This window comes from Triplophysa rosa, linkage group LG1, assembly GCF_024868665.1.
Source record: "Triplophysa rosa linkage group LG1, Trosa_1v2, whole genome shotgun sequence".
Taxonomy (NCBI): Eukaryota; Metazoa; Chordata; class Actinopteri; order Cypriniformes; family Nemacheilidae; genus Triplophysa; species Triplophysa rosa.
The window spans coordinates 23,724,372-23,747,420 of record NC_079890.1 but is presented as its reverse complement, the minus strand read 5'-3'; the positions used below and the strand labels follow the sequence as shown (position 1 = coordinate 23,747,420).

At 37.8% G+C, this 23,049-nt stretch overlaps 3 protein-coding genes across 6 annotated transcripts in view; 1 reads left to right on the top strand and 2 right to left on the bottom strand.

Moving 5' to 3' along the window:
* Window positions 1–5,664, bottom strand: part of rnf32 (ring finger protein 32) — a 64,564-nt gene extending 58,900 nt beyond the window's left edge. The window contains exons 1-2 of the mRNA XM_057331313.1: window positions 5,598–5,664; window positions 3,772–3,991 (exon numbers count right to left, since the gene is read on the bottom strand). The gene's annotated coding sequence lies outside the window, so the exon portion shown is untranslated. The remainder of the gene's footprint in view (window positions 1–3,771; window positions 3,992–5,597) is intronic.
* shha (sonic hedgehog signaling molecule a) lies at window positions 5,658–13,073 on the top strand. The gene is made up of 3 exons (XM_057331304.1): window positions 5,658–6,304; window positions 9,516–9,777; window positions 11,383–13,073. The coding sequence occupies exons 1-3, from the start codon at window positions 6,005–6,007 to the stop codon at window positions 12,075–12,077; spliced, it is 1,257 nt and encodes a 418-aa protein (XP_057187287.1). The 5' UTR covers window positions 5,658–6,004; the 3' UTR covers window positions 12,078–13,073.
* Window positions 13,074–15,148: 2,075 nt separating this feature from the next.
* Window positions 15,149–23,049, bottom strand: part of rbm33a (RNA binding motif protein 33a) — a 50,378-nt gene continuing 42,477 nt past the window's right edge. For all 4 annotated transcript variants that reach the window (XM_057329916.1, XM_057329907.1, XM_057329898.1 and 1 more), the window contains exons 17-19: window positions 22,407–22,568; window positions 21,852–21,940; window positions 15,149–20,495 (exon numbers count right to left, since the gene is read on the bottom strand). In XM_057329916.1, the coding sequence (XP_057185899.1) occupies window positions 20,447–20,495; window positions 21,852–21,940; window positions 22,407–22,568 (300 nt within the window). In that variant the 3' untranslated portion in view covers window positions 15,149–20,446. The remainder of the gene's footprint in view (window positions 20,496–21,851; window positions 21,941–22,406; window positions 22,569–23,049) is intronic.

Below are 23,049 nucleotides of genomic sequence, written 5' to 3'. Positions count from 1 at the left end.
GATACAGATGTCAGTTTATTGTAATCATGTATTCATATTATAGCTGAGATTGATTTGTGTAGGAAATGAGCTTTCATTTACATAAAGCTGGTATTGAACAAATATTTTATTACAACAGGTGTTTTTTCCCTTTGCATAAAGCAAAATACTTAATATTAACTCCGTACAATCTAAAACGGTCTCAGTGCTGTGTATAGGCTCTGACCCCGTCTGCTAAAGCTATTAAAAATATATGGTGAATTCAGGTTGATTGGGACACGTTTTGACACTCATATCAATGTCAAAAAGCATCCCAGTCAACCTGAATTCACCCTGTATTGTTTTCGACAGGTTATCTGAGGGGCTCAATCAAATGGAATACAGCACAAAACGGATTCTTTGAAAGATCACTGTACCGCCTCTCATCCTGGTGCAAGCTTTACAAGCATGTGTCATGTGTCTGTCTACTCAGCTTCTGCCACACCAAACCAACTGCATTTATTGGAGTTCTGAAAATGGAACAGGCTGAAAGGTGTATTCAGTGTAGAGAGACAGTCAAAGTAGAGTTCAGAGTCACGGAAACCCAGCATTAGATAGTATAGAAGGCATTTCAATCTTAATAAATGAAAGTTTGTCTGTCTGTCTGGTGCAAGTCTGTGTGTCTGTCTATACCGTAATCCCACCAGCTCGGGAAAATTTCTCAAATCTCAACTTTTACACCTTTCTTGTACCACAACAATTTGATCAGGCTAAAGTTTCATGGTTTTTATGTGTATCCGATATACAAATCAAACTATTAGAAATTCCCGCATCTGAGCAAATAAATATAGAAGTATAGTAGTTGATCACATTATCACTTCCTCTAATCCCCATTTATTGCTTTCAACGCTTGTGCTACTGTATATTGTCACGGTTTTGCCTCTGCACTTTGATTCCGGCTTCTTTCTCTCACAATCACGCTGCCCTCAATCCCAAAACTCCGGTGACCGGAATGAGGTCATTATCGGAGGCTGCGATGAGGAACTGCTATTCTCTCTCCCTGTTCTTCAGCAGCAGCCGCATTTGACAGGGACACGAGAGTCTTTGATAACGTGACTCAACACTTATTTCAACACTAGTCCTTATCTATCGACTCAGCTGGAGCATGCAGACACATGTAGTTAACAATTAATTTTACAATCAATATGAAACATTGTCTGTGGTGTTGTTCGGTGAGCAATATCCAGTAGCTCGTCCAGTAAACTGTTAACTGTGGGAACGTTTTTAAACCTCTGTGTCCGCTTTTTCTGAGGCGTGTTTTAAAACGCGTCGGATGTCATCTGGTCGTCAGGTAGAAAGCCACTTCTTCAGTCAATGACTCGTATCGGCACTTCGTTAGAAGTGGTTGCTTAATGAAGCTTTTGAACGGTTACTGCGGTCAGCAGCGTTGAGTGTTTGTTGTGTTCTGCGTAGACATTGGAGTCAATGTTGAGAGTAATGACTGTTGCTTTAGGTTATATGGCACAGGCCACGAGCACCCAAAGTTCATTAAATAGATAGTATCTGTGTCCTCGGGTCAAATGGCAATTGAACAAAGCGTGCAGCGGCAGATGATTTTCCAAAAGAACTTTGGTAGCACTTTATTTTACAGTCCTGTTTCCCATGTACATATTGTGTACTTATTATAGTATACAGTATATTATAACTGGGTAATAACTAGGTACTAAACCTGAACCTACCCCTAAACCTAACCTTATCCCATGTAGTTACTTAAAATGACCCAGTACTTTCTTAGGTAAGAACACTGTAAGTAGGTATACGCACTGTAAAATAAAGTGCAACCAGAACTTCTCACATGCTTATTTGCATCCTCAGCTAAACTGCATATTTTCCTCTGCTGTCCATCCTCATTTCACATCTCTGACATAGGCTTTGATATCTCCTTCCTGCTTTCCTCCGGAGACTGTAAAGCAAGAAATGCCGTCTTGTGTGTGAAATCTCACACAAACTATCTGTCATATGGCACACATACTGTATTGAAATCCAACAGACAGTCTGACACCACCAAATACAATTTAGGATGAATACGATGACATGACTCAAACTTAGACTATACGTAGACCCACTGCCATTCTAATATTACTATTATATGAATTTATGGAGGTTGATGGCAAGTGAATGGATTTTTTCAACCTCCAAAAAGGAATTTCTAGACTTCTAGACTTTTTGGGGGGAGTAAGAGGAATATATAAACCTGAGACCAATGAACAATGTGGTTTTTCATGTTATCAATGGCATTTTCATATTGACTTATGACATCATAAGTCAATATGAAAATGCCATTGATAACATGAAAAACCACATTGTTCATTGGTCTCAGGTTTATATATTCCTCTTACTCCCCAAAAGCACCTTAAATCTCTTTTATAACTGAAAACAGTACTTATTTACGCATCCCTACGACGTTCTTCTCCCTCCTGCTGTGACCGGGGGCTCGGCTGTCTTGCCTTGGCCTTGAGAGGACTGACACTGTGTTTAAGTAAAGGGAGCGGCTGAGCGAGGCAAATAAAAACTCTTTACACACTCTGAGACAGAGCTGAGCTGGAACCTCAGGTACGCGATTGTGAAATTCCCCAAGTTCCACTCCCTGCAGTCCAAAACGGAAAGTGCTGCCTGAAATCGAGGCTAAGTGTCCCTCCGCAGAATGTTTCAGTGTGCACTGGCTGCTAAGGGTCACTCTCAAAGGATTAGTCATTTGAGTCGGAAGATAATCTTGTATGAGTTCCGCATTAAACGGCATTGTGTTTGTTTGTAGGACTCATTCTACATACAGTACATCCACATACCTGCAATGCACCCGTCATGTCTTAATGACACACTTAAAATATGGTGTCTACATAATTATGAAGCCTTGTCCATAAAAACAAAAAGAATTGTAGCATGCAGTATTGTAAGGAAAATGAGAGGACCAGGAAAATGACACCTGCTGTATAAATGCACTTATGTTGGTCTGTGTCTCCTGAACATTTTTCAATTTTTTGATATTCCTTATTGATTTAATAACACATGTATATCATGACTGATGACTTTTTAGTATGAAATTCGTACATAACATGTTCATCACAATAGTGTAGCTGTCTAACATAAACTCTTATTAGCACATTATTAGTAAAGGAGTACAGTCTACATAGGTCATGAGTAATAAATGATGGAATAAATTATAATGTGTAACTACTTGCAGGGACTGGAGGAAGAAAGCGAGAAAAATCAATGTAACAATATATTAGCATTTCTAAAGTTATTGTAGAATAGGGAAAGTGCGCTGTATTTTATCTAATTTTTCTGATTTTTGTTTGTTTGTGAAATGCCTGAAACTGCATATAAACATGGTATTTTAGAAGTACCATGCAAATTCTAACCACTTCCAGGTGACAAATACTCCAAGGAAAAATGCAAAAAATTGACTAAATGAAATCTGCCGGTCTGCATCTGTTTTATGTTTTCAGGACAGAGAAACACGCATTTCCACGTTGGGTCTCTTAAAATTACATGTTAATCTCCCTGTGCTAACTGTGGTTTTGCTCTTCATATATCATCATTATTTTGTGGCATTTACTGAAGCGCATGACAAAAAATTTGCACACCTAAAAGTAAAACAAACAGGATAACAAATTGTCCATGTCACGCTCAATTGAACAAAACGCCTTTAGCGGGGGCCCTACTTTTCTTCATGTATTTCACAAGCAGCATCTCTGATAGAGCAGTCTGGAAAATGTGTGAAAACAAGAGAAAATAAGACAATGAGACACATACCTTACCCGCTGCTATGGGCCAGGGAACACAGTGGTTACCATGGCTTAATCTGTCACTGAAGTGGACTTTGAGGGGTGACAGGGTTTTTGCGGGCTGATCTTTCTCCCAAACAGACAGCTTAGCATTTGTGTGCACAAGAAGAGCCCATTCCAATATCTCAAACAAGTTGTGATGGGCAGAAGATTCAACTTAATCTCTTTCTCGTATGCCAATGGAATAACTGAAAGAGATTAAGAAATATTTAATTATAACCGAATCAAAACTTTTCTGATGTTATTAAGAGGTGTTGTTTGAAATAAACAATATAAAATTAAGAACAATATAGACAGTTATTATTGAGAAATGATTGAAAATATAAAATTAAGAACAATATAGACAGTTATTATTGAGAAATGGTTGAAACTTAATAAACCTCAAGAAGTCTTATAAAAATTGCACTTAGTGATAATTGACCCTTCGCAAAGCCCGCCCTTTTTGCTATGTCCGACAACAGCCAATGCGCTCCCACTGCACTAAAGAATATTTATTGTAAAATAATCTTTTCTGGGGAAAAAATGTGTACCTTCAGCCAACAGCAATAAGAAGGTCTGCAATATGCATTTGAAGTATATATTCAGGATGTGAAAGTGATTCGGAATAAAGTAAACAAAATAAAGATCGAAGCTCTAGCCTATACAGATCATAAAACTGGAAGCACTGCATCACCTGGCGATCGAGAATCACTACATTGAGGAGCAACACTGTTTCTGTAAAGCCGGGTAGCTTTCTTTTCACTGTTCTCATCATTAAATAGGAAAATCAGTATGTATTTATAATGTGACATTCACTAAGTCAACCTAGCTTGACTTAGTGTTAGCGTTTGTTAGTTACTATAACAATAGCCTATTGTGTGCTTGCTGTAACAACATAACATCTGGGTAGCGCCATTGGTTTGTTTCTGACACGTTTAGGCAACGGGTGAACCTGTGATTATGACCATAAAGATCAAATTTGACCTCCGATAAAATTCTGGCACTGTTGATGAGATGCAGAGATCCTTTAGGCTCATATGACAGTCTATGAGGGAAAACTCCAGATAAGTCTTCTTGTATGAGTCTCTTTTAAGAAGTCTTTATTGTTGTACATTATGACAACTAAGATTCCACAGTGACATGACTTAGCTGGGATCATGTTCGTACAGTGTGACGGCAGCAAAAAGTGCGAAGCATGACTTTTTAAATCCAGTTAACAACATTTTTCAAAATATCTTCTTTTGTGTTCTGTGGAAGAAAGTTATACAGGTTTGAAATGACAAGAGTGTGAGTAAATGATGGCAGAATTTTTAGTTTTGGGTGAACTACTGTATCACTGGAACATAATAAATAATATGCAATAAATATGTTTTAGTGTTCAGTTTACTATAAGCACTTTATCCATTTTTTGTCACTTTCAACTGCTTTACAGGTTTCCCAACATGCAACAAGGGTTTGACATGTTATCATATTTTAGGTTACAAAAGATACATAAAAGTGGCACTGAGAAGGCTACTGTAATAAGAAAGTTGCCATATTTTTGATGATTTTATTTGAATGATTTTTTTTATGTGCACAGCCTGCCAAACAATAAAGTTGATCAAAGTTACATAATTTATTCACTCTGACATGCACCAAAAGTAGTAACATATAAACGGAGAAAATGATTAAAACATTTTTATTATAGTTCATTAATAGCTAACATGTGGATGAGGCTTGTGCATCACAGTGTGTGTGCTTATGTCGCAGCATCAGAGACAGAAAGAAAAACTGATGTTCACATGTCACCGTGTCCCTCCCCTGAAGCCCACCTACTTTAAAGATTTTTGCCCGTCTGTTTTGTGGAATACCATCAGAAGGGTTCGTCCTGTCGAGCCAATCAGGTCCCTCCCTACCTCAGATCGCAGCTATAATACATAGGAGTAAAGAGGCTTCTCACATAAGTGGCTGTGGCTTGAACTAACGTTGTGATTTCGAGGTCGGTCTTACCTTTCCCCCCATCCGCGCAGCAAACCCTCTGATGCGCTCCGTTATCACGCGCACATTTCCGCACCTGTCACGGTAGGGACACGCGTGAACAGAACCTTACGAGGAGGCTGCAAGGACATTGCTGGACATCCGCGCAGTGATAACGCAGCGCTCGAGATCCCGGTAGACGGACTGCTCGGGGCGCACTGTAAACCACCGCAGACCGGGATTCGTGCGAGATTCGCCGTGCCAAAATGCGGCTCGAGACGCGAGTAGTGCTGGTGTCTTTTCTCACTCTGTCCTTGGTGATGTCCGGACTGGCCTGCGGTCCTGGCAGAGGCTACGGCAGAAGAAGACATCCGAAGAAGCTGACACCTCTCGCCTACAAGCAGTTTATACCTAACGTCGCGGAAAAGACCTTAGGGGCCAGCGGCAGATACGAGGGCAAGATAACTCGCAATTCAGAGAGATTTAAAGAACTTACTCCAAATTACAATCCCGACATTATCTTTAAGGATGAGGAGAACACAGGCGCGGACAGACTCATGACACAGGTAATATCCTTTCAGATATAGCCTACTGTCACAGATTCCCGCACCGCATCTTTCTGTCAGAGCACGAAAAGTGCTGTTCGTCAAAGGATAATGAATTACACTTTATGGGGTCGGTTTTGCAACAGTCTCTGATAAAGCTGCGCGAGAAAAATGCCACCGGCTGGTTGCCTCCATCCCTCATTGTGGACGGTAGCTTAAATATTTACGTGCCTCTCTGTTCTATACATTTAGTCGCGTTTAGATATTTGAGACGCGTTATTTACGCGTTTTAGGGAAATGTGAATGCCTAGCCAAGTATGCTCGTTCGATACGGCACCTGGTTTTTAGAAACTGTGATGGCTGATAAAGTCAGAATATGTCAATCACATGACAGCTAAACGTGAAACGAAATTAAACACATTTTCATTATATTATCTCAGCGGTTGCTTGTCAGGGCGATTTCTAGAAGGATGCTCTTAAATTTGTTACTACTTATTAATGGGCCAGGACGGTACCACTTAGTGACGGACTGAAAGGAGACAGAATGGCCTATCTTTAATATTTTTGCAATACAAAGGGGCGTTTTATGGACGGTTTAATCATCAGTTGGCAAATATTTTACACCATGCGATGCTGCGTAACCTGGCCATATGTAAGAATCCGCACCTGACGCACAGTGCAAATAAGTTACATGTGGTATACCCCAGGTAATAGATCAGCTTTAATTTAATGGCAACAGTCGTTATTATTTCAAGAGACATGACTTGTTATTTGAAATAATGCTCAAACAAAATATTTCAATGTTTTTTTTAAATGGTTTTTTCGCTAGTTTTCTACAACGCTTTTTTTAAGGCAGGCCTTTGAAAAGTCAGACAGCTTCGGGAATAGGGTGTCTGTCCCCAACATGGCTTTCCACTCTCGTCGCATTAGCAGGGATCATTTGAACTTCTGACCCTTGCCAATGAAAAGGAAGAATGGATATATATCGCTATTTTGAGCATTTTGTATTCTATTTTGAGTGTAAATTGCGTTATTTGGACGTATCTCTTTTAAAATAGCTTTGTAGTGCAAAGTCTTGGTTTGGTTTATCGCATGGACGAGGATTGCAGCTGAATGTGTGCTGTCAAGTGAATTTACACGCGCCGCGCAGGTGCATTATAAAGTTTCCTTTTTCTGGTCCTTAAAAAAGATGAAACCCCCGTCTGCTGTGGTTTTCTCAGATGTGTATCGAACTCTTCTTAAGGCGAATATGATTATAAGCGCGAGATGACCGGCGGGCACACACTGCCTTTAAAATAGCCTAGGAAAGCTACCCTTGCAATCTCGTAACTTCAAACATTAATGCTGCAGGCTTTCATTGAAGTTAACGACGTGCCTGCTAACAAACGTTTCCGAGAAGCGCATCCGAGTTTAAGAGATGGTTTGTTGGTTAAACGCGTCTTGCGGTGAATTAGATTTAACGGGTGTGCTCGCGAAATGAGGCGGAACTGCGAGGGCATCTAGTAGGTTGTTTGCTCTGACAGGTAGCTGATAAAAGTTAGCTGCAAAGCAGTTCGTTTTGGGAGGAGATTAGGAGCCGACTGTGATTAGGCGGCTTGTTGAACAAACCTCGTGTGGAGCACAAAGCGGCGGCGCAGGGGTTCCCGCTGCGCTTCATGGTGGCTGAACAGAATTTGGCTTGATTTGCGGCACACGACCCAATGAATTAATAAAGAGTTCAGGCTTCACGGCTCTTGAGTCCCCGGCAGTTCAGCTCAGAATGTGCCAGGTTTCATCTTTTGGCCCCTCCGTTTGTATTTTCCTCTCTGTTTCGAGCACTGAAGTGCTGTGGACCATATACACTGCAGATTGTATATCACTATAACATTTTTGATGGGTTAATATACAACTCATTTTACTATGTCAGATTTTCAACAGATGCTTTCAATAGAAGTTTAAGTCCAGCAGGCTAGGATATCTGCTTTTTGGGGATTTGAAAGATTGATAACCATAACGTTACCTAAACTGTTTGCGTGGACACAAGAGTCAGTGTTTCGTAAAAATACAGATCAGAAAACTGATAGAAGACCATACCTCATATTTTAATAGGCTATGTAACAGAATACAGTCCATTGTGTATGCATAGCAAAGTTTCTCTTTTAAAATGAGATGGACATGCAGATCGTGAGAGAGAGTGTGTGTGTATGGGGTGGGGGTGGTAGCCTTGCAAAGAAATTAATGTGGATGTTAATAGGCCAAGGATGGTGTTTATGTATCATGACACACTTGGAGACTGGAAAAAAGAGAGGTGAGAGAGTCAAAGCTAGGAGGGTCCATGTGTGTATTACTACAGGTATGTATTTGGCTTAGTGTCACAATTTGCAAGCATATTTTGAATGGATTTTATATAACCTCTGAAGGAGCATCGGTTAAGCAATCACATCACGTCCCTTGAGCAAACCTGTGCTACAAGAATAATGAGTAGTTGCTTCTCCCCTTGGATGCAGTGAAAGAGTCTTTTGTGGTGTTTTATTTGACATATTGGTTAAGTGTTGGGAAGAGTTGTCCTGGAGAAGGCCAAGCATCTCAACACAAGGTCCCGGGAAAGGTTAGTGGGTGCGCCGCCCAAACATGGCCCGATATTCCACAGCATATACCTGCACCTCAGCTGGATCTCTTGGAATAAACAATAAATACTGAAAATGACTAAATGAAAGCATCATATCATTTTTCAATACATTCAGCAGCTGATCATTGTGTTTACTCTAGTGCATTGCAGAGAAAAGGCCGTGATGCAGTCACACCTTTCCCTGGTTGGATGTATATGCTTTAGATCAGTGAAGCGGATGCAATAACTTATAAATTTTTCATTGAGCTCTTTGGACAGAATATCCTTGCATGCGAGGCTGGATTGTTTCCAGTGTAAATACAGTTTCTCGTATACTTGGGCAGTAGACTTATTTGTCTGAACGTATCGGTCAGGTTGATTACAATATTTTTTGCCATGGAGAGCTGGGATCCTTGCATGTTGCTTATAACTGACGGACTGCTATAATTAAGTAATCGGATAATATTGAATCAGTTTTTAATATACCCGTTTTATTTTATATGTGAACCACACTATGCATCATATTTGTTACAATTTTTTTGAATTTAGATTTATTCTTAATTGTGTAACATGCCTAAAAGAATGGAAATGTAATTACTTTTCCTCCCTTTTTCTCCTCCCTCTCTCAATCTTTCTCTCTATCAGAGATGCAAAGATAAGCTAAATTCACTGGCCATCTCTGTAATGAACCAGTGGCCTGGGGTTAAGCTGCGTGTAACTGAGGGCTGGGATGAGGACGGACATCATTTTGAAGAATCACTCCATTATGAGGGAAGAGCTGTTGATATCACCACCTCTGATCGAGACAAAAGCAAATACGGGACACTCTCTCGGTTAGCGGTGGAGGCTGGATTTGACTGGGTCTATTACGAATCCAAAGCCCACATCCATTGCTCTGTCAAAGCAGGTAAAACCATGGTAGACTGATCAGAATGCCGAAACCATGTTTGAATAAAACATACATTTTCCGAGCCTTTTCATGTTAACAAGAAACAGATTCAAAGACAAACTGTTTTTATACTGTCAAATTTACTGTATTACACTTATACACTTTACTGTATACACTTAATACTGTATCAAAGATAAGAACTTGTGCTAATTTAATACTAGTAGTCTGCTTAGTTACAAATTGGTAAAGAAAATGCTAAATAATTTGAAACATCTAGTTTCAGAAACGTGAGGAACAATCAAATTATTTTAAGACATGAATTAGTTTGTTATGATCATCCATGCAGTGCGTTATAAGGACGAAAGACTTGGCAGGCAATATTTTAAGTGATCTTACATCGCCCCACTCTGTCCCTTTGAAGGAAGCGCTTATCAACTCATCACAAAATCACTCAGCACTCCACAATACGAGCACAAACACTTACTAGACATCTACATGTGACAAATTGAGGATGTCTTTAGGCACGCGCTTGTAAAAATAAGCGACGGTGATGTCTGAGAAAGGCTTGCGACATCACCTGCTCAAATACGATTAAATACCTGGCAACAGGAATCGTGCGTTTCCTTAATTTGTTTATTTTCTACTGCTAGTAAAATAGATCTTCTACCACAGCTTAAATTTGTTCATTGTTATGAAATGCATAGTTCTTCGCCGTGTCATTTTAGATCAAGCCTCGTAAGTTTCCCTGCGCAAAATCTTTCCATTTCAATTCTAAACACATTTACTAATACATTATAGGCTTTGTGGTCGAACTCGCTCGCCCAAATCTGTTTCTCAGTTGTCACCGTCTTATTTCATGCCGTGGAATCTTATGAGAGGATTAGAGTGGAAAAGCCCGCTCTATAGCTCTGTTTACCGATCCAAGAGATCGGAATGTAAAGAGTTCCCACAAGGCCCGAATTATTGTCATTAAGCCTGACAACGGAGGAGCGTGATGGTTTCAAAAATGAAAGGAAAGAAGAAGAGGGCATTGATTGACCACCGCTAGCATTTCTAATTTACATTCAAATCTACACCATTAGAGCCTTGGAAGAGTGGCTGGGCTGAGTAAATACTATTGGAGCCTGCTTGGGGTTTTCTCATTCTTCAGCAGACGAGGGTATAAGTGTGAATTGTCACATAGAGGTTTCTGCACCTGAGCAAATATGAAAGAGGCGCAAGGAAAGGCAGAAGTGTCCTTCTCCAAGAGTGCTCTGTACACAAGCCGCATTAGAATGACAATGGCCTGGCTTTATTGGTTTTTAATTAGAGCAGTCCAAACTCTTTCCTCCTGCATCTCAAACAAAGACATTGTTTTTGCGAAAGAGCTTTCGAATTACAACCTAATTCCCGTTGCCACGTTTTCTTTTGTTTATTCAGACTTTTCCTATATGGGAAGCAGCCGTGTGCTAATAGCACACACATAGGTGCTTTTTAACTTTTTTTGCTCTCTCAAGCAGGCTACTATAACATAACATATATTCGAAGAATATATTTGAGAAATTATTCTAGTAGAATTGATTTAATTTCTCGATTTCATGCAGCGTCTATCATTCATTTCGGGTTGTTTATTTATCTCGACAGAAAACTCAGTTGCTGCTAAATCTGGAGGCTGCTTCACCGGTTCGGCTTCGGTCACGCTGAAAGACAGGAGACAGAAGGCCGTCAAGGACCTGACTCCCGGTGACAAGGTGCTGGCGGCGGACAGCGCGGGAAACCTCGTGTACAGCGACTTCATCATGTTCACAGACAGAGACTCGACGACGCGACGTGTGTTTTACGTCATAGAAACTAAAGAAGCCGCTGAAAAGATCACCCTCACCGCGGCTCACCTTCTTTTTGTCCTCGACAATTCAACGGAAGATCTCCACGCCATGACCGCCGCGTTTGCCAGCACTGTCAGACCTGGACAAAAGGTGATGGTTGTTGATGATAGCGGTCAACTTAAATCTGTCATCGTGGAGCGGATATACACGGAGGAGCGCCAGGGCTCGTTCGCACCAGTGACCGCGCATGGAACAATTGTGGTCGACCGCGTACTGGCGTCCTGTTACGCGGTAATAGAGGACCACAGTCTCGCGCACTGGGCCTTCGCGCCAGTCAGGCTGTATTATGATGTGTCAACAGTCATGTTCCCCAAATACTTCACCATTCAGTCCAATGCGACGTTACAACAGGAGGGAGTCCACTGGTACTCTAAACTCCTATATAAAATGGGAACGTGGCTTTTGGACAGCCACAAGCTTCATCCTTTGGGGATGTCAGTATACTCGAGCTGAAAACCCTCACGTGGAAATAAAGCAAGAGAAATCACACTATTGTAGGATATAAGACAATATTAGTAAGAGAGAGAGAGAGAGAGAGAGAGAGAGAGAGAGAAAGAGAGAGAGACGGATGCCCCGAGCGGAGGTGGGATATTTATTACAATGACTTTAAAAATTGTCATTTTCAAAGAATAAATGGAGCCTTAACAGTTTTCTTTGCATAATTTATTCTCGCGTGAACTCAGGCTGGTGGCACACAAACGAATTCTAATGCAGTGTGGTCAGCCAGTGGTGCAGAATCTATTTTTGTATATCTCATGTAAACTGGAAAAAAGGGAAAAAAGAGATCGTGTAAGAAAAAATGAATGAAAAAAGAAACTTTCATGACAGGTTGTAACACTCTGTGCATATGTGCAAATGACTGTTATATTTTAGGGGTAAGCAAACGCCGTGGGGCTCCAGAAATTATATTTTTATACACAGAATTGTACATTAGATTTTGACCGATCGTTACCTAATCACTTTTCGTTATTTGAAATAGTGTAAGAGACGAGAATATATTTTAATTTAAATAGTTACAGAGTCTTGTGCTGTTTTCTGTTTTAGATTTCTTTATTTTGTCATTGGTTTGGTTGTCAGAATGGAACAGACACGTTCATTATTACAAGTCTTATTTCTGGTTTAATTTCTTTATGTATTTCATTAAGAATATACGAAATGTACATTCTGACAATTGAGTAACGACAATAGTCCCATAGTGCAGAGCAAAGGGTTTCGTTAAATAAATTAATAAGTAACTGTACATTCACTAAAATGTATTTTTCTTTTCATATTTTGTAATAGGTAAATAGTTTTATAGAAATAAAATGCAGCTGATGCACAGTTTGGATAGCATATGACTGAGTGGCCATAACAGTTAGCCTACCTTTCGTTAAGGCAAGGTGTCAGGAAATGTATAGAATTTATTATTTATATGTTTATTATAAAATGATATAAAGAAAATATTTCAAATGCTCGCTGTTGTTTTTTTCTTTCCAGAATATCATTTGATAACGCTGAAATTAAAAATCTTGGTAATTTCAATACCAGGAAAAGGGAATGTAATATTTTTTATGTTAATAATTTAACAACGCTTAGAATTATGTTATTATTACTGCTACGTAATTAGCTTGCAATTATAATGTTATTTGGAATAATTCTTATGTCATGTTTAAGACTAACGATACAACAAAACAAAAATGACACGCTTATAGCTTGACTTACAGTAAATAAATAAACGTTCCTACTACAATAAAAAGCTTATTGATAGTCTACCACAGATGCATAGTAGCTTTTGTTTTTTTGCACCCAAATCGGCTATTCAATTGACCTCAGTAACTTTTTAAAACTCTATGGGAGAAGCAAGAATTCCATTGTAACAAGATGTGGAAATGCGCAATGAGGTTTAATCTTGCTGTTGAAAACAGCTATCGCTAAGACGCGAAAAAGCCTTTGATCTGGGTTGTGTATACTTGCGAGAAGTTGTGGTTTGACGTTAAATATGAAGAGGATAGCCTTTCGCAAATAACAGATTTTCCACTGTTTGTACGCACTAACACACTATTAGATATAGGATTTAGATTTCTGCATTCACATTCGAGAGCAGAGATCTTCAGTGTGTCTGATAGTTCGTAATTGTCGAGAAAAAAATGACGCGTATCAGTCAGGTGGTGATCGATTTATTCGAAAAACTGCAATCCAGTAAAAAAGTATTTAGTGAAATCCGGATGTATTACATAAAACAAAAGCTTATCTAAACACGTCATAGTTAATTAAACACGTAACGTCTTAACATTTTGCCATCCGAAGAATTGTAAAAATACAGGTGGTACAAGTCTAAATACAATCGACTAAATTCTAATACGCGACATATGAAACATAACTCAGTATTTACAGCGTCTATTTAAAAACGAGTTCAGTTAAGTCTGACATGCAATATGGGAATTTTGCATCAAAACAATGCAGACCAACCTCACGCATTTATCTAAACTCAGTTCGAGTTAGGCTGTGTATGAATAAACTCACATTAAACGTCACATTTATAACCACACTGAGGTAAAGTTGCACGTCTGTAAAGCTAAATAAGCAGACGCAATCGTTTACGATTCAATAACGGTAAAACGGTCTCTTGTTCGGGATATCACCATTCATAACATTATCAGCCAGGAACAGACACCAAGAATTAATCGGAGTTTAGCTGATAAAACCAGACAAAGACATCCGTTTTTACTGCTCTCAATTACACCAAGCACTGTGGTCAGCATAAAGGATGAATAAATGTAAAAAAAAAACACTGGGTTAGTCTTTAGTTTGTCTCTGTGTGTACTCCATATATTCCTTTTGTCTTTTATGATAAATCTGTGCATGTGTGTGTGCATGAATGGTGTCAGCTAGTGAGTAAATGGAAGTTTGAGCTTTTGAACTCTGTTGCAACATGAATAGAAATTCCACTACCATTTCTTGAGAAGACTTCATTGTGCTGCAGGTTTTGCTGCTTTGTAGGACTGTTGGTGAGGCTCACACTCAGCCCTGACCTTGAGCATTTACACAGACACAAAAGCGACCAGGCAAAAGCATTCCACGGAGCAGGTAAATAAAACCAACTAATCCTTCAGAGGGGCCTCGTGTCTGCAGAGAGAGAGCAACTGTTTCAACACACACTTGCAGCCAGTTGGGAATAAAAATGGTTTGGCGACTATTGTTATGTGTTAATGAAATAAAGGTCGGAATGTTGAATTTCAATCGTTCACATTAATATTTACTCCAAGTGGCCACCAAACCTATAAAAAGAGGGATGATGAGGATGTGCACAACGGAAATGTGAACATTTACACAACGTCTTGTGTCTTAAAGCTATTCTATACTATACATTGCCTTCTCAAAATCTGTATTACGCGCACAGAATATGTTTCTGTAGACAAATGGTATACAAACCACCAGGTTTCATCCATGCCTACTATCAGTGTTTTGAAGCATGTGTAAGGCTTTTAAATGTCAAATATAATCACTCAAACAAACAAAAGAGGAGTCTAGGATACAAAATCCAGGAAGAGCGATTTATTATAATTCATAAGTACAATTAAGGCATATTAATGGTTTTCATTTGACAAGTGCAATAAAAGGTCACTAAACAAACATCATTTATATTTTTCGTAATTCAACATCTAGAACAGGTTGTGTAAAACCTCCAGACACATCAAAACAGTTTCATTAATACATGACTGAGGGACAACAAAACAGCGGTCATAACAGCCAAGCATAAATCACTTCCCCTCATACAATAATGATTTCCAAAGTAACGTTTCCTTTTCATTCAACAACACTTTTCATTGTAACACGTGTGTACAGCTGTGAAAGAGAGTACAGATCACTCTCGGGCTTTGTGCAAGTTTTTGAACTTTGGAACTCAGTAGGGTGTGGTCCCAGAGACGCAAAACTTCCAGGGACGTAGGCTAATACAGAAAGGAAATCCAGAGGCAAGGTCCCCCTGCTTGGATACAGAAGGATTATGTTCACAAAACACCACACTGAGAGCAACAACAGCCATCCCAACGAATCTCATTCCCGGATAAACAGAGCAACGAAAGAACAAGTGAAAGATAAAGTGAAAGACAAAGCAAGAGATAAAGTGAAAGAAAGAAAAGAACAGAGGAAAGAAAGAGAAACAAAAGGGGAAACGAGGGAGAAAGACAGAAAGAGACATCTTAAACCGAGTGCACCTGTTGAAAAATTAAGACAAATTAAGTTAGCATCATCTGGAGTCAGGCTTACTGTAGACAGAGACAATATCATTAAGGATTTAAATGACAAGGAGGGTTTTTCATAACACCACTGCATTAATGTATTTTTTATAGGAATGAATCAAACCACATAAAATATGTGATTTCAGTCTTGAAAGATGACGTGCAATGGTTTTCAAAAACGACTGTTTAGAACAATGTTACTTTTATGAAGTTAGACAAACAAATTATTTAATCCTTGTTTAAAGGGAGAGTTCACCCAAAAATAAAAATAAATGTAAACATTCAAGCCATTCAAAACCCTTATGTCTCTTTCTTTTGTCAAACACAACCAATCATATTTTCAGAAATGTATGCAATGTTGTGCCCATAGAAGTCTATGGAGCAAATGTTGTTTGGTTAAAAAAACTTTTTAAAATATCTTCTTTTGTGTTCTGCAGAAGACAGTCATACAGGTTTGGAATGGAATGAAATTAGGTAAATGATGAATATTTTTATTTTTGGGAAAACTTTCTTCAAGTAATGTATGAATTTTATAAAATATGTATTGTAACTTCAGACACCTCCACCATAGAAATCATCACAGAGTAAGTGAACAAATCTGACATAACATAAGCACAAAACAGACCAAATCTCACTTACACAAGCAACCTGACCAAGCCACCAATATCAATTCTGCACTGCTTAAAACTAATCGTCTGTCAGTAGTCTTGAGAACACGATGAACCACTCAAGGCACAAGCAACTGGGCTACCAGCATCTGTTTGCTAGTCTAAACAGTATGTCACTATTTGAAAAGAGTCTCATCAGGTCAAACCTATTAGTTTTCATGTTCATATATGCCAGGTTTATTTTGCATTACATATTTCTCTACCACACCCAAGATAACTTCAAAACTAATGCATACATCTCAACAGCTACCCAACTTAATTCTCCTGTGATACTTATTGTTCTATAAATGGAATAGGCACTTTCATATTTCGACTATATATCATCAAAAATATAACCTGGTATTATAATAAATCAAAACAAGCAAACCAACTAACCAAAATTTTGTACTGCTAATGTTCAGATAAACTGTCTTTCTGAGAACCAGTGCAAGTAACATCTTAAAAGACAAAAACGCTAGATTATGGGGCGGTTTCCTGGACAGGGCTTAAACCTAGTCCTAGACAGGGCTTAAACCTAGTCCTAGACTAACTGAAATGTTAGAGGTGTCTTGATCGAAAACAACTTGCACTGATAGGACTTCAAATATATCAGTGTGATTGTTTTGTCTCAAGTAATTTTTTTGTATAGTATGTTTTTAAATTGACTTAAATATCCTAATTTAACTAAGGCCTAGTCCTGATTTAATACAATCCTTGTCCGGGAAACTGCCCCAAAAGGTTTTATGAAAAACCCTCTTTTCCTTTGCTTCTGATTCCGTCCTGAAAGAGAAAGAATGGTTTAAGTACAAATCATCCCACTGCTGCCAATGTGTTGCAATATCTTGTGTTTGACCTTTAAATGGCCAAAGTCTAGTAAAAACCCTTTGAAAACGTCATTAAACAAGGTACATTTTGGTCACACAGTAAACGATCATATAAAATGTTAGCATCCTAAAAGCCCAAATATTAAAACACTCAATGGCTCAACAAATGCAGCAGTATCCATGTAAAATTAATCTAAAATGAGCCAGTCACTTGTGAATTAGAAAAATAAAAAATATAACATAAAAAAACATTGCAACAAAAATGTAAACCTTAATCCTACTCTTAACTGTAACGGACCACCATTTCCAAGTAAACATATTGTGTAAAACCACTAAGCAATACCTTAACCAATTTAAAAGCTATAAATTACTCTTAAATCTTACATCACATGTGTGATTACAGTTTGGAAAGGAACAGTTTCCCCATGTCCTCAACAGATTTTCGAAGTTATTCTTCTACAAAGAAGTTATCAAATGATTCAATATGAATCAGTTTTTCTCTCTTATAAGACAACAGTTTGTAAATGTTGTGTCCTTTAAGACTTAAAATAGGTTAGAAATTTTAAGGTTGGAAACATTAATCAGTCTAGCTGAAACAATTTAAATCCACAGGATTCACTTATACATATATAAATATTCTCTCATTTCAAAAAATAATCTTGTGCAACTATAAATAATAATTGTGTCAATACCCTTTTGAAATTGCAGCATTACTAAAACTCAAAGTAAACAAAAAACTAATGAAAAATAAAACACTGTGAATCTGCACATTTTGCTTCTTCAAATGATTCCTAACCTTACCCATTTTCTGTATACATGATTGTTATTCTTGAATATGTAAGATGCAAAGTACGAAAACAAACAAAAAGGAAACCAAGATGAACCTTGTTGACTACAATACTGTATAGGAGTTCATTTTAAAATGAGTGGGTGGATAAGGGACACATTCAGTGTCTCAGCATCAGCACCAGAACCAATTAAAACACCTCAGATTTCAAATGACATTGGTCACTTGCTATTAAAAACAAAATTACGTCCTCTGAAAAACTTCTACATTTGGTAACATGGAGAGAAACATTCATCTCAGCACTGGTTAGAATAATAAAAAGCACCTTATAGATTTCACCTTATAGGGAATCTTCAACACAAAAACAACATCAGACAGGTAAAGGTTGATAAAGTTAGTCGGCTTCACATACCCGTATTTACATGGTATATACATGACCATCTTTTATTTTTCAGTTTTAAAATATGTTCAAATAATAAGCTCTAACTTCTCCAATAACAAAACTGTTGTAAAATGACCAATGAAATACTTTATAATTATGTTTATATAAAAACAAACAGAGAAAAGAAATTCACCTGCCACGTATACCAGTAGGTATTGTCAAACCATTTTCAAAAACGTACATCTTTTTTTTTCATTATATACAAGAAAGTGACCACTGATAATAGTTGCTCCAAAATCCTGTGAAATTATACACCTGGATGTGCTACCAGTTACAAAAGCGTATTTTTTCGGTTACTCTTTGAAACGGCTCGAACAAGCTCGACTTAACTGAGATTCTTGAAAACATAATGTTATTTTCACTACATAAGTCGCATTTAATATAAACGGCCGAGTTAAATAATGCTCACTAATGTGAAAACCACAATGTACTAGAAAAAAACATGTGGAGCCATAATGTCAGTTTAGGTTAAGCCGTACAGCATTACACATACACAGTACTGATGGACTAATAATTATTTGAAACACTCATGATTGAAAATCCTTTCACTGTTTACTGAAGAATGAAAATGTATGAATGAGATGTACTTGTAGGTTAAGTGTCTAAGCCTAACAAAATACTACAAAAAACAATTCAGCTAGTGAGCCGTATTTTACAGTTTTACTTTAAACTTCAAAACAACAAACTAAACATCGACTAGAGGCAAACGTCTAGCTATACACTGGTAACAGTCCGAATATCCCTGCTCATAAACAAATGACAAAAGCATGTAGTGCCCAAGAGACAATCTATATCAGGTAAGCAAACCAAGCAATGACAAAGCAACACAATGCAATAAAATCCTATGGATATCATCCACATTCACACACTATATTTGCCACATTTTTAGAAAAGAAAACCAAACATTTTAAAAGAATGTACTACCAAAAAAGGGAGTGGGTTTTCAACTGACCTTCATACCCAATTCAGCAATATTTCAATTAAATTGATTAAAATAATCGACATACGCTACATGCTAGCATCTAAACCTAAAATCAAAGCATAAAAGCCACCAACTGTCAAATAATTTGAAACATTGCAAGGACCATGTCTTAAAGCCACAGATGAGCCATGCATCATCACTCCAGCTCTGCAAAAACACACCTTCGCAATCTAATCAACGTGGAATAGAATTATAAAGATGAAATGGACAATGAACAAAGTTAAGATCATAACAATAGAGCAACAAATTACAGTTTTGCAATCTTACAGTAAGTTCACGACAGTTCGGATCCTGGAAAAGCTCAACAAAAATGCCCCTTATCACTGCATCTCAATACCTCTACAATGCAGCGCAGTTCACCTTTATGTCCAAATGCTCTCGAAACCAAAGAGTCCCACCAGAGCAGATTTGCATTCCACTGCTGCACTCTACGGGCGGCACAACGAACTGCAGATCAGAACAACCACCAACTTAATAATGTTAATGAGAAGCAATTCCAAATAAGCAAGACTTCCTGCATTTCTAGTTTCAAAATATTTTTTTTCTTATTTGTCTTGAAAGTTACAGGATGGGAGCAACTATTATCATCTGCCACACATACTGTTTTTGTGTCATCTCTTTTCACCGACTGGTTCAGACTAAAAAGAGTTTTCCCCTCTATTTGCTGACTTTCAAATACAAATGAATGTACAGAAAGAGCAAAACGCCATGCCGAAGTCATTCTCAACATTAGCTCATCTGCTGTCGTGTCCCGCAGGCCCCATCTAGTGTTTTTGATTCCTTCATGCATTCGTTTTTCAATTGTTGACAGTACTTCCACACAGCTTCCAATGCTTTGGACTCCAGATTGAGCTTCCAGCTTTCCCAAAAGTTTCTTGTTCGCTTCTCTTTTCTGCACTTCTGATGAATTCACTTGTTCCTCAGCCATCAATAACAGAAACATCGATGTGAGACAAATCTATCATGTGCCTATGTAACCAAAGGAACATGTAATTGAAATGAGACACTCGGCCATGTAAGCAAAATTGGGACATGAGGAATTTTCCATGAAAAGGGTACAAAACAGGGTCTGATTGTAAACTAAGAAATCAAACTAAATATAGTTTTTTCATATGACTCACTAGGGATTATGATCAAATGCTTGTTTGATAATTGTTTATTACAGCAACTTCATTGCAACATCAGTGTTGAATAGTTGAGCTTGACAAGTCCCATTAATAAGAGTAAAAATTAGGGATGCACGATAAATTATTTTGAATGTTATCGTATCGGATAATAAAATTAAGGCCGGTATATTATTGCTGTTAAATCATAAATCATTTCCTCTGGTTAAACTTCTTAAAAGTTAAAATACAGTACAGCACTGTCTATCTGTCATAATCATTCACTTACTGCTATTAGCAAAACATTGTTGATGTAGGTACAGTATGTAAATACAGTATTTATGAATGTGTAAATTGTAGGAACAAAAGCATATTGTTTGAATCAGACTGCTGTCTGAATGCTTTCTGTCTTGAGACCTGTTAGACATGCGGCTATTAAGACCATTTTTCTGGGTTGCTCTGGAAGAACATCTATAATTTGTTTATTAAATAAAAAGACTATAGAATAAAAAGATATAGACTAGTTTGAAGGTTAAAGAATCGTTAACTAGTGTAAAGTAAGCTTGGTACATGATTTTCAGGGGAAAAAAGAGAACTAACCCTGTTTTCTGCAGTGAATGTTTTCAAATAAAAGCAGTTGTCCACTTTTTGCCTTTTGTTTCAGTCTTAGGGCATTTTATATTAATATTTAGATACTGTATATCGGCCATATACCAGTTATCGGCTTCCAATGTTAAAGAATTATCAGTTATTGCTATCGGCCAAAATGAACATATCGGTGCATCCCTAATAAAAATGGCTCATATACTGTAAGCAATAAAATCAAGATGGTGTGGGACCGGACAAAGTCACTATTCAAACATTTAGTTTAAAACCAGCAACATATGCTGTTATTTTATTATCACAACAAAATATGTGAGATGTGTGCATTTAATGCTGTAAAAAGGTACTGGCAAACCTATTTGTATCCTGTTTGTGGAAGATGCCTTAAGTCACATTTAAAGAGAAGCTAATTTCAAGCATCTCCATCAAAACATGAAACAATTTGACGCTTCACATTAGCACAAATCATTTACCATTCAGATACTCAACCCATTAGGCATAATTACTCTAATCTGCTTCATTCAATCACGAAAACAGAAAAAATAGGGCCCAAATTTTCATAAAACATACTCAAGTCTTTATTTTCACACTGGGGCATACATGAACGTAAAATGGTCACCTGTGAAAGCTGTGCTGGAAACTTGTTGCATGCTGTGGGATCTTAAACTTGGCGATGGCTTTCCGCTGCTCGGGTATCATTGTAAACATCTACAGATGAACAAATGATCTATTAGCTACAGGTCATCTCAAATGAATGATCATCCTTATTTTACAGAATGACTTCTGCAACTTCACAGTAAAACTGAGTGGGTGATGATCAAATCTACAGGAGAAAAACTTCAGAACAAAACACAGCTAGATGGCGCTATTGTGATATTTTATTCCACCACACCACTGAGAATACAGATCAGGAAGAGCTATAGTAACTGAGCCAAAATAAGAACGTATAATACAGACATCAGCCAAAAGCAATACCAAATCCTGGAAAAACATTCCTAAAAGAGCACATTAAAGGCTATCTAGACTATAGCCCATATTTCTAATACAAATTGGAAACTTCTTAGAATTTTACGGTCAATCTCTGCCACATTTTTAGTGTAAAATGCATTTTTTAATAGGCTAATAACTAAAACAGTAGTATTACCCTAAACAAATGTGATTAAGATGACTTTACCTCAACAGGGCCGATAGAGTTGAGCAGGTTCAAGAGCTGTTTGCTGGTTGTAGTGGTGGACAAACCCTCAATGCAGACGGCGCTGGGCTGATGATTCGGAGCTCTGTGGCCCTGTTGCATCATCATGCGTCCCCCACCACGGCCTCGACCCCGGACTACCATCTGTGGACATTCAGAAAGGCCAACATTAAAACAAAAGTGCAAAGAAATAATGATGACAATGATAATTAATAACTATAATACCGACTAGTTAAAAATCCCTGGAATAAACTATTTAAAAATTCAGGTGTGGCATAGAGATTTATATTCATTCTGTTCCAAAATTAACATTTATTTTTATTTACGCCATTGTTTTTTTATATTGAAGTATTAAAATACACTTTGTATTTCATTCTATTATTAATAGCAATACATTTCATCAAGTGTTGTTTCAATGCTTTGTAAAGTTACATTTGTAAACTACAGTTTGTAACATCACCATTTACTAGAGTATACCAAAAGCATTTCAAATTACGAATTTGTGAAATGACATCTCAGTTCTATTAATGTTCAATCATAGAATAAACACAAATCTGTGGTGAGCTCAGGTCCGACACACATTAGCACAGACTCTGACACCAGGTGAGCTCAAACTGCTCTATCA